The sequence below is a fragment of the Gastrolobium bilobum genome, unplaced genomic scaffold (assembly GCF_033153095.1).
Source record: "Gastrolobium bilobum isolate Gb01-03AN ecotype WA unplaced genomic scaffold, APGP_CSIRO_Gbil_v1 utg3981, whole genome shotgun sequence".
In the NCBI taxonomy this organism is placed as follows: Eukaryota; Viridiplantae; Streptophyta; class Magnoliopsida; order Fabales; family Fabaceae; genus Gastrolobium; species Gastrolobium bilobum.
This window is the reverse complement of record NW_026898638.1, coordinates 129,289-143,516: the sequence shown is the minus strand read 5'-3', so window position 1 is coordinate 143,516 and position 14,228 is coordinate 129,289. Positions and strand designations below refer to the sequence as shown.

General features: G+C 33.9%; 3 protein-coding genes across 4 annotated transcripts; 1 reads left to right on the top strand and 2 right to left on the bottom strand.

Annotated features, from left to right (window-relative positions):
- Nucleotides 1-1,523, top strand: LOC133317942 (CASP-like protein 4B4). Its single transcript, XM_061519847.1, has 3 exons — nt 1-446; nt 602-737; nt 1,135-1,523. The coding sequence occupies exons 1-3, from the start codon at nt 190-192 to the stop codon at nt 1,324-1,326; spliced, it is 585 nt and encodes a 194-aa protein (XP_061375831.1). The 5' UTR covers nt 1-189; the 3' UTR covers nt 1,327-1,523.
- A 521-nt stretch (nt 1,524-2,044) lies between these two features.
- LOC133317922 (probable WRKY transcription factor 26) lies at nt 2,045-5,179 on the bottom strand. The gene is made up of 5 exons (XM_061519822.1): nt 4,976-5,179; nt 4,676-4,852; nt 3,381-3,946; nt 3,097-3,261; nt 2,045-2,735 (listed from the first exon to the last, which is right to left on the bottom strand). Exons 1-5 carry the CDS (start codon nt 5,177-5,179, stop codon nt 2,285-2,287), a joined length of 1,563 nt encoding a protein of 520 aa, XP_061375806.1. The 3' UTR covers nt 2,045-2,284.
- Nucleotides 5,180-8,530: 3,351 nt separating this feature from the next.
- Nucleotides 8,531-13,495, bottom strand: LOC133317939 (F-box/LRR-repeat protein 3). Of its 2 annotated transcripts, none has more exons than XM_061519844.1 (8): nt 12,703-13,495; nt 11,994-12,125; nt 11,488-11,592; nt 10,997-11,390; nt 10,787-10,916; nt 10,100-10,394; nt 9,748-9,999; nt 8,531-9,476 (listed from the first exon to the last, which is right to left on the bottom strand). In XM_061519844.1, the coding sequence occupies exons 1-8, from the start codon at nt 13,357-13,359 to the stop codon at nt 9,423-9,425; spliced, it is 2,019 nt and encodes a 672-aa protein (XP_061375828.1). In that variant the 5' UTR covers nt 13,360-13,495; the 3' UTR covers nt 8,531-9,422. The 2 variants fall into 2 exon arrangements, with proteins under 2 accessions (XP_061375828.1, XP_061375829.1); XM_061519845.1 differs by having other exon boundaries at nt 10,997-11,429; nt 11,509-11,592.
- Between the last annotated feature and the right edge of the window lie 733 nt (nt 13,496-14,228).

The window sequence follows — 14,228 nt, the reverse complement described above, 5'->3', positions numbered from 1 at the left end:
ACCGGTTTCAAAATGAAAACTTATGACGCACACAACAAACTTTGCGTGTCTCTTTGTCTTTGTCTTGACTATAGTTAATAGTCCTCGGTTTCTTCTTCACCATTTTTGTTTACATTTATCAATTCGTTACTATCTAAATCTGAAACCTGTGAATCCAAAATCGTGTCATATAAAATCAGACATATATAGATGACGGTTTCAAACGGTTCAGATATGAAGATAGACGTGAAACCTGAGCCATCTGCGCCAACTGTGGACTACCACGAGCCGGGAACTTCCGGCGCAAACGCGGGCATCCTACGGCGGTGGAAGATGGAAGATTTGCTCAAGAGAGGATCGTTATGGTTGAGAGGAATTGCTTTGTTTTTCTCTTTAATTTCCTTCATTCTCATTGTTAGCAACAACCATGGCGATTGGAGAGAATTCGACAAGTATGAAGAATACAGGTATGAATCAGAAACTCCTTTGTGAATTTGATCATAATTGTGATGTGGGTTTGGGAGGAATTTGGCTGAAGATTCATGGGTTTTTGTCAAAATTTGATTTTGTTCTTTGGGGTGTTGAGATTAAACTTGAATTGGAATTTTTTGGAACATAATAGGTATTTGCTGGCCATAGCAATTCTATCCATTTTGTACACTGGAGGACAAGTGTTTCGTCAAGCTCATGAACTTTCCACGGGGAAAAACTTGCTTCAGTTAAGAACAGTAGCGTTGATTGATTTTGTTGGAGATCAGGTTTGACTTTCCTTCTTCTCTGAACGTTGACTTTTATAGTGCTTTGTTTCTTAATCCAACTCTGGATCTCTGAATGGTGAGGGGGTGAGGAATCAAATTTAGTCTTGTTTGACCTGAGATGGATCATGCACTAGGAATTGTATTTATATGGGAGATGACCAAACAATCACACACAGAATTGCTAAATAGAAAAGAGAGGAGGGAAGAAAGAATGGAGACACAAATTTATCGTGGTTAACGCATGGTGTATTATTCAAAGCATGAGACCAAATTGTTCATTGTAGCTAGGCCAGGACAGTATTTAGAGCCATATCATTGGCTTCAAAGTTGTCTTTTGTTAGATTATGAAATGTTAGCAGATTGAGATAAGCATGAATGACAGATTTTTTGGTTTCAGGTTGTGGCATATTTCTTGATATCATCAGCTTCTTCAGCGATTCCAATAACGGATAGCATGAGGGAAGGGGCAGATAATATATTTACAGACACTTCAGCTGCAGCCATTAGCATGTCCTTTTTTGCCTTTTTGTGTCTAGCGCTATCAGCCATCATATCAGGACACAAACTATCATCTCAAACTTATATCTGAACTTCCACAGAAGTTTCTCCTATCATGTTTCATACTTCCATTCATTGCTGTACAAAATACATTTATATAATTTGTGTAAGGAAGTGAGTATAAGAATCCCCCATCCTTTTAAGTGTGTGCATATGTTACAGTGAGATATGGGATATGAGACTACTTATTTCATACAAGAATACAAATAGCTTTTTTCTACTTGAAACTATGTTCATAGTGTTGATACTTTTTTTGTAGTGATGAATTTGACAGAAAACAATACAGTGGTGGATGCATGATTCTAGAGTTACTGAAAGAAGCAAACATTAGAACTGGATTATTTTTTTACTTTATTTTTTTAATATAATTTGAATACTATTTTTTTTCTTTAATGACGAATTTAGCTGAAAACAACACACAGCGAATGTACAATTGTAGAGTGATCGAAAGGAGCAAACGTTAATTCTTTTTCTTTTAATAATATAAGTTGATTACTATAATATTCTCCCAATATAGTGATAAAAAATGTTCACTTTGTTCAAATAATAATAATTTCAATCTTGGACCCTCTTTGAGTCTGTCAAATTTCACAGAAGTCGCTGACCATTTCATATCTTTTTCATAATGTGAAACTTTGACTGAAAAAATTGAAGTGACACGATCAAAGTAACCATAATCTGTAACAGAGCATATAGTAGAAATCGCTTGCACAAAAGAAACTTTCCTTTTTTCGTGTGAAATAAATACAACATAAGAATGATAGAATTCAGAGGTCAACTCCTTTTCTGTGTCTCCTATCATTAAATTGAAGTTAGAATAAGTCTCAACTCCTATCAAGCTTTATATTGCTATGGTTCTACTGTCTAATCTTAGTGAGATAAATAAGTACATGCCCATTATTTATTTTTTCTATTCTATTCTGAAATGAATAACTAAATTCCTCCAAAAACAAATCTATGATAATAAGTGGAACGTTCTAATTCCAAAATTAAAAGTTCTTTGACAGAAAAGACTGAAGGAATGAGTCATCCTTAGCCAAGTTTGCTGCATCTGAGTATTGTTCAGGATTGGTATATGAACTCATTGATCTATCCAAAGCTGAATATCCAAAGCTTCCAGGGCTCAGTAGCAAGTCCAGTGGAAAAGGTTCTTGACTTCCAGATGTTGGTATCTTTGTACCATGAAGTGAATTTGTGAAAGTTGTTGAGCCAGAACAATTAGTCACCACTGAAGGCCTTATAGGGGTGGGGATAGTTACATTACTAGTGTTGCTGTTCATCGAAGTTTTGTTCATGCTCTGACTTGCACTTCCTCGTCCTATAGGAACATCATGGTTGTGTTTCCCTTCATAGGTTGTGATTACAGCTTTCATATCATGTGCAGCTCGCTCAACATGTTTTCTCACTGGACAACCTTGGGTTATGCATTTGTAGTAGCTCCTGCAAAGGATGTTTTGAATGAGTTACTTATGGTCTTATTGTAGGTTGGAAATTGTAAAGAATCAACTTAACTCTAAAGGGTTATATTAGTGGTTTTATATATTAAATATCTAACATATTCCGTTAAGAAAAAGAGCTCTTTGTGCTTAAAGCGTGAATAGTGCACAAGTCTATTTTTTAGTTTACCTTGTGCTAGTTTTAAATTACTTTAAAAAAAAAAATCAATTCAACCTAAAAACTTAAACCATTAAGTGAAGGTCACATTAATGATTTTTATGTATATATCTTTACTGCTAATAACAGGAATTGTAACACTAAGAACCATATAACTAGAGGGTCTTTGTTTCCATCAGTTAAATACCTTGGATTTGGGTTCCCTTTAACTATTTTCTGTCCATATTTTCTCCACCTATAGCCATCGTCAAGTATATCAATTTCGCTTGTAGTTTGAACCACAACTCTAGGTTCCTTAACAGTTCCTATTCCACAGGAATAGGAATAGCCATCATTTTCATTCCCTTCCTTCCTGCAATAATCAGAACCATAATTTGTTATATAAAAACAAAATTCACCATGCAGTTTCATTTTAACAATAACAAAACATGCTATTACAATAATAGAGTAAGTGTAGTTTTCTTATATTACCTTCTTTTGGCCTCTGGTCCAAGGTCATTGTCATCCCCTCCAGAATAACTCGTTTGTGATGAATGCTCAAAGTCTTCTTCTCCCAAAGATTGATCAGAAATCCCTGAGTTGTTGCATGATGAAGAAGATTGAAGAATTGATTGAGAACTTGTTCTTCTAGTAGACTGGGGCTTAGGATGGCTATGACTTCCCTTGTATATAATTTCAGTAATATGTCCATCCAAAGTCCTCTCAACTTTCTTCTTAGTTGAGCAATTTGGATGTGTGCACTTGTAATAACTGCGTGGATTTTCACTTCCTTTAACTTGTTTCTCTCCATATTTCCTCCATTTGTACCCATCTTCTGTTCTCCTTTGTTCTCTAATAGAAGCATTAGTGTTGTTAAAGTAACCAGACCCAGAAGCTGAATAATTACTTTGTATTTCAGGTTTGGTTGTGCTCATTTCTGAGAATAAGTGCTGAGTGGATGGATATTCAGATTTGGTTGCTTTCCTCTCAGATGAAAAATCAATTTGCTTTGCAGCTTCATTGAATACCAATGTGTCCTGTTTCTTTACTAGCTCCTGCTGTTCAATTATAACAAGTGTTAAATAAACAAATCTAAAAATGCCAAGATTAGCATTTTCCAAAGCATCAATAAATCACACCTTGTTTATTGTGACTATGCTGTTTGATAACCATTACAATGAAATTTACAGTTTGTCAAGACTGAAAACATAGAAACATACAGATAAATTCTTAGGTGGTAAGCAACTTCAATGCCATTTAATGTTAGCCATGTAACCTTTAAAAATGTTTTGTTTAAGCAGACAACAATGGACCTACAAAATTTATAAGGCTAATATTGAATGGCACAAATCATATATGTAAGTTTGATTTTGTCAACTTAGATAAGGATAGTCAAGTTTTGAATTGTTAAAACTAATAAAAAAAAAAAACTAGTACTTAATTCATTAAAAAAATAAGTAAAGCACTAAAGAACACGACAATTTAAAAAACATTAAAAGCAAGTTTATGACAAACTACCCCACAAACAGGAAAGAGTAGATGCTAATAAAACAAACTTGTCCAAGTAAGTCAAGTAGATAGAACAAGAAATGGTCTAGTCTACGAGTGTCCTTATCCCTTAATGATCAAATAAACAACCGAGAAAACAGACACAACCAAAAATGATGCTTTCTTCAAGTCAAATTAATAAGGCAAGCTTTGAAGCAGTAAGGTTGTTACTTGTGGTTGCCTTGCCCTTTGTTATTTTTGTTCAAGTCAAATTACTGATCAAAGAAAATGCAACTTACTTCTTGAAACATGCTTGTGGAAGATTGAAAGAGAGGCACATGCTTTGTTTCGATTTGGAAAGAGAGGTCAGAGTAATCTTTCTCTTCCACCATGTTACATTGTTGGTCCTCAGTTGAACTGTTTCTTCGGTTGAAGTACTGGCCAGAAGAAGGATCAGTGGTGTAAGATGCAGGAACCTAAACCAACATAGAAAACAAGAAAACCCCACAATTAGTGATGATTCAAAACATGACATAGGAGTGTTACAAAAAGACAAAAACATAAAAATATAAGCAAGTGTAAGCGAGTTTATAACTTACATTTGGAGAAGAAAGAAACAAAGGTGAATTGAATAACTCAGTTGGGCTAAAACCAGGAGGAAAATCAGAATAAGAAGGGTAAGTTGAAGAAGGTTGAACTTCAAGTCCAAAATGATCATCAGTTTTACGTTGAGAAGTTCCCCATTTATCATCAAAGGACATGTTATTGTTGTTATTGGAAAGGTCAGTGAAACCGAAAGACATGTTGATGTAGGTGCTTTGTGTGAGAAAAAAAAAAGAAAAAGAAAAAAACAATACTTGGGTTTGAATTTAGGGAGAAAGAAGAGTGGAAATGATGCATATTATTATGGAGTGGCATGCACAGCACCTTTATATATGTGTATGGTAGCTACTTCTGAGAAGCTAAAAGTTTGATGTTTGACCGTGGAAAACCAAAATGGGTCAAAGGTTGTAGGTTTGACTTTGACTGGGCTACCCTATGATACATAACACTGAGTCCAGAGAAAAGAGATGAAATATTGGCGGCTGAAAGGACCAGAGGATGCCATTTGTTATTAGATGGCGTTCTTTGTGTAGCCATGTGTCTCATTAGGTGGCATCATTTTTTTCGCAATAGAAATTGTTAAGTTCTTTTATTTTATTTTTTATTATTTCTTCATTAATTTTGTGTTCTGTCATATTCATGTATGGGTGCTTTTTCCAATTTTTATTTTATTTTTTACTTTTAAACTCGAACTCTAATAAAAAAGAATTAGTTTTTTTACTACTTAAAACTATTAATAGGACTGTGAATGAGTTATGTTAGGCCAATTTTTTGCTTAGACAGGGCATGTGAAAAATATTTTAAGCCTCACTTGATTTGTTAGCATGGGTTAAGTTAAATTATAAGTCTAGTTCGGTTTCTATTTAAAAAATAAAAGGACTGTCTTAGGTCTATTTAAGTTTATTTGACTTTTAAGAATTAAAAAAATAATTAAAATAATATTATTTTTAATTTAAATTTTTTAATTAATAATGTTATTTATTTTATTTAAAATAAATAATATAATATAAGCTAACCTGTAAATTTATAGATCAGATTTTGTAAAAAAAAATAAAATTATAGTCTACATTTTAAATTGATTTTTTTAATGTTTGATTACGTTCTATTTTATGATGGACGAGATTATCTACTTTTATTATGAAGTAGGCCTGGTGATAGATCCCTAATATATTATCTACTTTTACCGTGTGAAAAATGATAATAACCAATTATATTTAAAATGATACACTTGTAATTGTATATTTAAAAGAGTTTTATTAATCTCATGTTAAAGGAGATAAGTTATCTCACGTCATAGAGATAAATTTGTGGGCTCCACCATCTGAAAAGAAAAAGAAAAAAGAAAAAAGTGACGTAATTATCGAAGAGTGTGTAAGAGAGAAATTTATCACATGTAACATAAGAGTAATTTTTCCTTATTTAAAAATAAAAGAATGCTTAAGAATCTTCATCTTTGACTGTCAGAGAAGTTGAGAATTTCTCTCATGTCAAACTACTTATGTCTCTCTCACTAATTTACTTATTGGTCCGTTTACGGTTTTTCAGTGGGTATTTAGTTTGATTCATTTCTTTTAAGGGAAATATACTTCTAGAACTGTATTTTTCTTGCTATGTCAATTCAAATTCCGCGTTTTCATTTATTTTATTTTATTTTGTTTAAACTTGTGGGCCACACAAAACACTCTACTCTCTATGCAGGAAATCTTGCAGGAGAGGTGTTAAGCCGTTTTTTGAATTGCTTTAGAGGATCAAAATTAAGAGGGTGTTTGATAGGTGGTTTTAAAGGGATAGATGAATAAGTAAGATTGGGAAGTGGAGAATGACATGTTTGGTAGAGAAGTTTCATAAATAAATCAGGACATTGTGTTTTTTCATCAAAAGCTGAAATCTGTGTAAAATAGTCTCCTTTTTCACTATTTTGGAAGACCACATTCGAGGTGATATCCGGAGAAAACTAGGAAAGTGGTATTTTTGACACCAACTTTGTTATCTAAAATGTCCCTGTCCATATACCTCTCTTCTCTAAATATTTGGGTGTATTTTCGAAATTTTGTCTTATTTTTCAATCAATCTTTTACTTTCAACGAAACATAGTCTTAGTAAATTTAACATAATTTTCTGGTAATATTTCGGTCTACTAAACAATATTTTTCAAATTTTCTCAGTTATCTTAGTTTACAACTATTTTCCTACTAATAATATTTACCTGATTAAAAAAAAATTCTCCTATACCAAACACTCCCTAAAGACATAATAATTATTGACAGGATAAAAATGAAAATTACAACTATACAAGCAATTTATTTCATGTTTAACTGAGTGTGGGTACTATCTAATATAAAGGGGTGCTGATAGTTGAAATATTTGTTTATCAAAGAAACGAATAGAAGTTGTTAGAAATTGGAATGAATTATTAGCTTTACTATGAACCATTATTTAAAATTAGAGCCTTTTCTTTCTTTCTTTTTATAATTTTTTATAAACATGTGGCAAAATTAATATGAACAGTAATATTTTGATTTGGTAAAATTTTAAGCCCGTGCTCGGTTCCAAGGTGTAGTTGTTAGCACTCTGGACATTGAACCCAGCGACCTTGGTTCGACTCCCTGTGGGACCTGAGTTCTTTGGTTATGACTAATGAGTGTTATGACTTTACGCTGCGTTTGGAATTGGAATATTTCTTTTATTTATTTTTTTATAAGTGATGGGCTCCAGCTCCACCATGTGTGTCTGTAACACTTCTCTAATTCTCTTCTTCTAAGAAGAGTCGACGAATCCAATATTAAAATCGTCCAAAGTTTTATTTACCAAAAAAAAAATCGTCTAAAGTTTGAAGAATAAGCTAAAAAATATATGTTTTTAACTTGCATTTATGCCTTACAGGAGAAATTAAAATTATGTTAAGAGTAAATAAAGTTAAACTTTATTTTTACTATTTTTATTTGTACCAAAAATAATAATACACCTATTTTTGTTACACAAAGCAAATGATTCTTATCTCATAAAAAAGGCTGAAATTCATTACGATAAACTACAAATAAGTTATGCTTTACTTTTAAAGTTTAAGCTACGGCAAAATGACTTCTTTATAGGAAAATGTTCTCCTCAAATCAAAAAATGCATAATTCTATTTTTTATTTTTTAAAAATCAGTGAGACTAACTTGAGTTGTCTCATAAATCATTTCTCCTCTCTTACTGTATGATAAATGCAAAGTCCTTCAACTATATATATATATATATATATATATATATATATATATATATATATATATATATTCAAATAGGTAAAATAACTTTATTTTACTTTAAATAAGCACACTTACCATAAACATACTTTATGAAAACGGAAACCAGTCTTAAAATAAACTCTTTGTACCTTGAACAACCTCTTAGCCAGCACATGAAAAGAATAATCCAGTTACCAAGGGCGATACTTTGGGGAAGGAAATGCTAGCGCCCACATCCAATAAAAGGGATGATCTCATTGTGCGCATCAAAAGTTAGGCAGGAAATTTAGTCCACAAAATCACATCAATAAGATTTGCCAGAATATTTGAAACATCGTCCATTCTTGATGTCTCTAAACAGATCCAGTTGGATTTAAAAGAAAAGCAGAAGAGGTTACAAAGCTTTATACACTTGATTACCCTTGGTTTTCACAGGAACTCCAGATATTAAAAAATAAAAATAAAAAATGAAAAGAGGTTGCAAAGTTTTTATACACTTGATCGCCCCCGATTCTTGATATCTCTGAACGGTTCCAACTGGACCCCTCCAAAAAAAAATAAAAAAAAGAGGTTACAGAGTTTTTATACACTTGATTGCCCTTGCTTTCACAGCCGAAACAAAAATTAAGGACTGGCGTTTGCCTCTGCTTCAGCAATCTACTAAGGACAAGATAATTACTTGTGAGTTGTGATAGAATCCAAAACTAACTAGTTGGGTCATGGGTGTCCATGGAAGGGTAATTTGTTACCTCCATCCCAGGGCCTGTTCCAATGGACTAAACAGAATACTTCAAATATACTCTATACTACTTTCTTTCTTTCTGGGTAGTCCGGATTTAAGCGGAAATGATTTTAATTTCTGTTTTTTGGTTGGTTTCTTAAAGAGGACGAACCGAAGTAGTGGTAAAACTATTCTTTTATAACTAAAAGGTTATGGATTCGAATCCAGGAAACAACCTATTTGCAATTATGCAAAGGTAAGGCTGCATACAAGGATTACTTCCACCCTACACTCCCTAGTCAAGTTTAACGAGGAGTGATTTTTTTGTTTTTTGGTTGGTTTCTTGCTTTCTTGTTTTTTTCCCCTCAAGTGTAGGTGGGTGGACAGGGTAGCGAGAAGTGGATGCGTTATCCTAGACACGCGAGATTCTTCACTAACTCGTATGCCATGTGCACATTGTCTTTATCAACTTCAAATAACATGAGAAAATCATCCTATTGCATCAGATCTTCCATCTGTAATTTCCAACATTTCGGGTCCAATTCAGCCTGTCCATAAGACAAGAAGAACCTCAGTGATTAAATAAAAAAATACTAATAACAATACAACAATACAACCTCAGATCTTCCATCCTTCAATTCCAGTATGATGAATTAGAGTTTAGAAACTACTGAATTTTTAAAATTTCAATCTACGGATATACTTCTTAAACAAATAATTGTTCCTTTAGAACATAGGGAAGTAGACTAACATGATTACAAAATTAGTTAGTATTTCGATAAATCTTTAGATAGGAACCAGAGATGAATATGATTATACCTGAAAGACTTTATCTCTCCATTCAAATACACAGCCACGGGCTTCTACATGTTTGATAAGCATCTCAGGTAACAGAGATCTTAGTGAAAGATGGAGCTTCACTTTTGTTAGCCCTCCACATGCCAATAAGGCTGCAGCCAGTCCTCCTGGAACCAAGCCCTGCAGGTGAAGCATGGTAAAGCTTTGAAGGCAGCTGATACTAGCAAGTGATAGAAGCCCCACATCTGTAATTGAGCTATATGACAAATTTATCTGCAAAGCAGGCAAAAGACATAATAATAACATCAGAATCTTAGCAAAGCTTTCTAGCATCTCTTATGTTACCCAGAAAAGTGATAAATCAGGAAAATACCTGTCTTAGATTTTGGGAGAAATGAGCTAGTGGAATCATCCCACTATCATCAATGTTGTAGCACTTCTTTATGTCCAGACGTCTTAGTTGTTTGCAATTCATAGCAATTGCGGCCAGACCTATAGATGTAACAAGAAGACATCCACGAATTTCGAGTGTCTTCAAATTTGGACATTTAGACAAGGACATTAATGTACTATCAGTGATGCTAGTACAATAAGATGTATTTATCATCTCAAGGCCAGGGCAACCACGAGCAATTGCTGAAATTCCCAAATCTGTTACTCCTGTAGACCTGAGAAAAGAAAATAATCTTTGGTGACAACAGACAATGATCTGTATGTTAACAGCATAAATCATAGGATCTTCGTGGCATACTTGCAATTTTATAAGGGATGGGCAAAAATGTTGAGCTGCTCTAGACGGGCTAGGTCTGAGACTGGTTTTAGGCTCAATCAACGAGCAACATCCTAATTTTATCAAAGCCAGTTTCCATATGAATTAAATATATCAAATGCTTATACATCAATACTAACTAATGAGGCAAATTATATCCCAATTTTTTATAACTTAAAAACTCAACCTGATTCAATTATTGTTTATGCTAAAAAGGAAATTAAAATAATACACAGATTATTAATCTGATGACAAGAAAAGTAAAGGCTCATATAGAATTGAATCACAAACCTGTATAGATCCAGCTCCTTTAACTTTGAGCAACCCATGCCAACATAGGCAAGTCCTATGTCAGTGATGCTCAGGCAGATTCCTGCTTTCAGGATGGAGAGCCTGGAACAACGAGAAATGGACTTAAGACCTGCAGAAAGAGAAGGTTAGTAACTTAGTATAGCAGCTGATATGGTAGTTAATATTTCCAAAGTAGGAACAGAGGTAAACCTTCGTCATCAATTTCATTATCTGTTAGGTCAAGCTCCTCAAGATAATGGCATTTCTGACCAATCAAGATAAATGCTTCTCGTGGAACTAGAGTACATGACTCCATTTTGAGAGAAGTGAGACTTATGCATGAATTAGCAATGCTGGCAATGGAAACATTAGTTATCTTGCGGCAGCATGTGATGTCAAGCTTCCTTAAATCTTTGTGTTTTGACACAAGGAACGAGAGAGCTTCATCTGTCACTCCCAAACACTTCCTTAGACTCAGCTCCCTGAGTGAAATGCACAAATTTCCAATGGCCCTTAATCCATCAGAAGTAACAAGGCAGCCATCCAATATGATTGATTGCAACATGGAAAGTTTATTCAAACCATCAGCAAAAGCAAGAGTCACCTGGATAATCAAATGCCAACAATAGTTATGATTTAAATCCTCATCCTCAAGTTGAAAGACAAAAAAATAAAAAAAATTACAAAGACAGAAGACTTACAGGAGAACCATCAGCTAATACGAGTTGCTCAATGCCTCCCGAAATTGTTGTTAGTTTTGACAGACCGATGTGGCTTATGTTTTGACAACTTGAGATATCAAGTTTCTGTGGAAGGCAGTGAATTTGTCAAATAACAAGTTAGATCACGAAAAAAAGTACGCTCTGAAAGCAACAAAAACGAAAAATATATTCATTGATGCAATCAAATGTTAAAAATAAGTGAAATAACTGCATAAGTAATGCATTGAAAGTGAAAATAAATGAGAGAACAAAAAGGTGGTGTGGGGGGGGGGGGGGGATATAATACTGCTAACAATGGTAATACTCAACCTAAAAGTAAAAAAAAAAAAAAAAAAACAATTGGTTTATCATTTCTAAGTTAACATCGATGTTGTCCAGCTCCAGCCTGATTTTTATATTGAATAATGACAGTCTAATTGGGCTATATCTGTCATTAGTGAATAAACAATAAACAGAGATGGACAAGTTAAACCATCCCCATATACCTTCATTGTCTTGCACCCTTGTTTGAAGACATCATCAACGAGGCTGTCATCATCAATGCCATAGCATCCTTCGAGGACCAAATCTTCAAGATGTTGCAATTTGAAGATTGACGAGAGACATTTCTCAGTGATCTGCACAACACAAGAAACCAATACCCTACTATTTAATACATCAACCAGATCATTTCAAAGACATGATGAAAATCAAGAAGAAAAACACTAAATTAACTTAACTTCAAAAAAAGAACAAGCCAAAAACCTCTAACTAAGGATGGTATCAAACTATTTCTGCTTAATAAATAAACCAATAAATCCAAGACACGCCACTTCGTTCTAGGAAACCACGAAGTAGAACATAAATTAAATCATCCAATAATTAATTATTTCCCTTTTTTAAATACTAATCCTTTCTAATCTCCTCACCAAACAAAAAGTAAATAAAAAATACTCTTAATTTGGAAATATTACGTACGAAAACACAGCATAAAATCAACTCAATACACAAATTCAACCCAGCAATTACAATCACAAACTCTTAATTTAGAATGAATGAAAGTATAAATTAGAAAGAAAAAAATTGACATATAGCATAACATTAATAATTAAAAAAAAACAGAGAAAAAAAAATCTAAATCCACAAAAGACAAAGGGAGAAACAAATGAAATGCATCATCAAAAAACAAAAATAGAGAAGAAGAAGAAAACTCACAGGCAAATAAGAGAGATCCAAAGAACGAAGCTCTTTACACTTGATAGCAAGCAAATCAACACCCAAATCTCCAACACCCAAACACCACTTCAATGAAATCAACTTCAACTTCCTGCACCCAACCGCGATGCACCCAATCCCCATATCCGTAATATACTTACACCTCGCAAGCCACAGCTTCTCGAGATTACTCGCTTTCGCCACCGCGGCCGCCGCCGCGTCCCTCAGCTCCGTCGCGTTCGACAAATCCAGCTCCACCAGGTTGCAGCAACTCAGGCCCAAGCCCAAAAGCCCACTCCCGGTGAAGAACTTGGACCTCGACAGGTCCAGCCTCCGCAGCGTGTCCCTGTACGCTCCAGCGAGAAGGGCGAGTGACCCGTCGCCCACGCGCGGACAGAGCGTGAGATCGAGGTCCGTAACTAACGGGTAGCGGGCAACGATCGCGGGCAGGTGCTCTGCCCGTAACGGCCTCAGGACTCTTCGGTGCTTCGCCTCAACGGAATAGAACCACTTGCACGTTAACGAGAATGACTTCTTGTCGAGTGGGTCCGAATCTAGAAAGTCCAGGATTGTGAATATGAGTTCCTCCGATATAACGTCGAACGGGTTCGGGTTTGAGTTCGAACGCTGCGTTTCGACGCACTTCTGCTTCTTCATGTTGAAGATGGAGAGAAAATGAAAGGAAAATGGAAGAGGAAGAGGTGGTGGTGGTGTTGGTTTTGGTTTTGGTTTGGAGTGTAACCGTTAACACGAGATTTATTGAAGCTTTGGGTTTTGGGAAGTTGAAGAGAGAGAGAAGGTACTGAGGAAGATGATGAGGAAGGTACAGAAGGACGAAACTGCCATCCTTGTCTTCTTTATAGAGTTGGTGCCTTTGTGTTTGTATCCATTTGCGGAAAGACAATAATACCCTCCTCTCTCTCTTCCGCAATTACAAAAGTTAGGTAAGGATATGAAAATTTAATAAATATATGTTTCCTTATCTTATTTTTTATTTTAAATGATTTGTAACCAAAGGTTTTTCTTAAAGAATTTAAAAGAGAAAATATTTTTCTACTAATTACTCATGGCATAAATAAAATTTATAAAATAGTAAAAAAAATTAAAATGTGATCCACTTATATCATGAGTAATTAATAGAAAAAATAATTGTCATAAAAAATAATTGTTATATATATATATATATAAAAGAAATATTTTTAATCTTAAACTAATAGATTAAATCCATTAAATATAAATAAAAACAACAGTTAAGATTTAGAGTAATGTATATATAGATAGTGATCAACTTATATTAAAATTATTAATCCTTAATTTTTCTTACATTAAATGATTTATGTAAACTCTTTTTTTCGGTAAATTAAAATTATTAGATGATAATGCAATTAACTGTAAGTAATGAGTGTATCATGTATGAATTCTTGTTCTTATATGAAAGTAAGATATTTCTTCGATTATATATATAATTCTAAGGACAGAGTTAAAAGTGAAACTTTTTTTTCATAAAATAGAGTCAATTTTTGTCG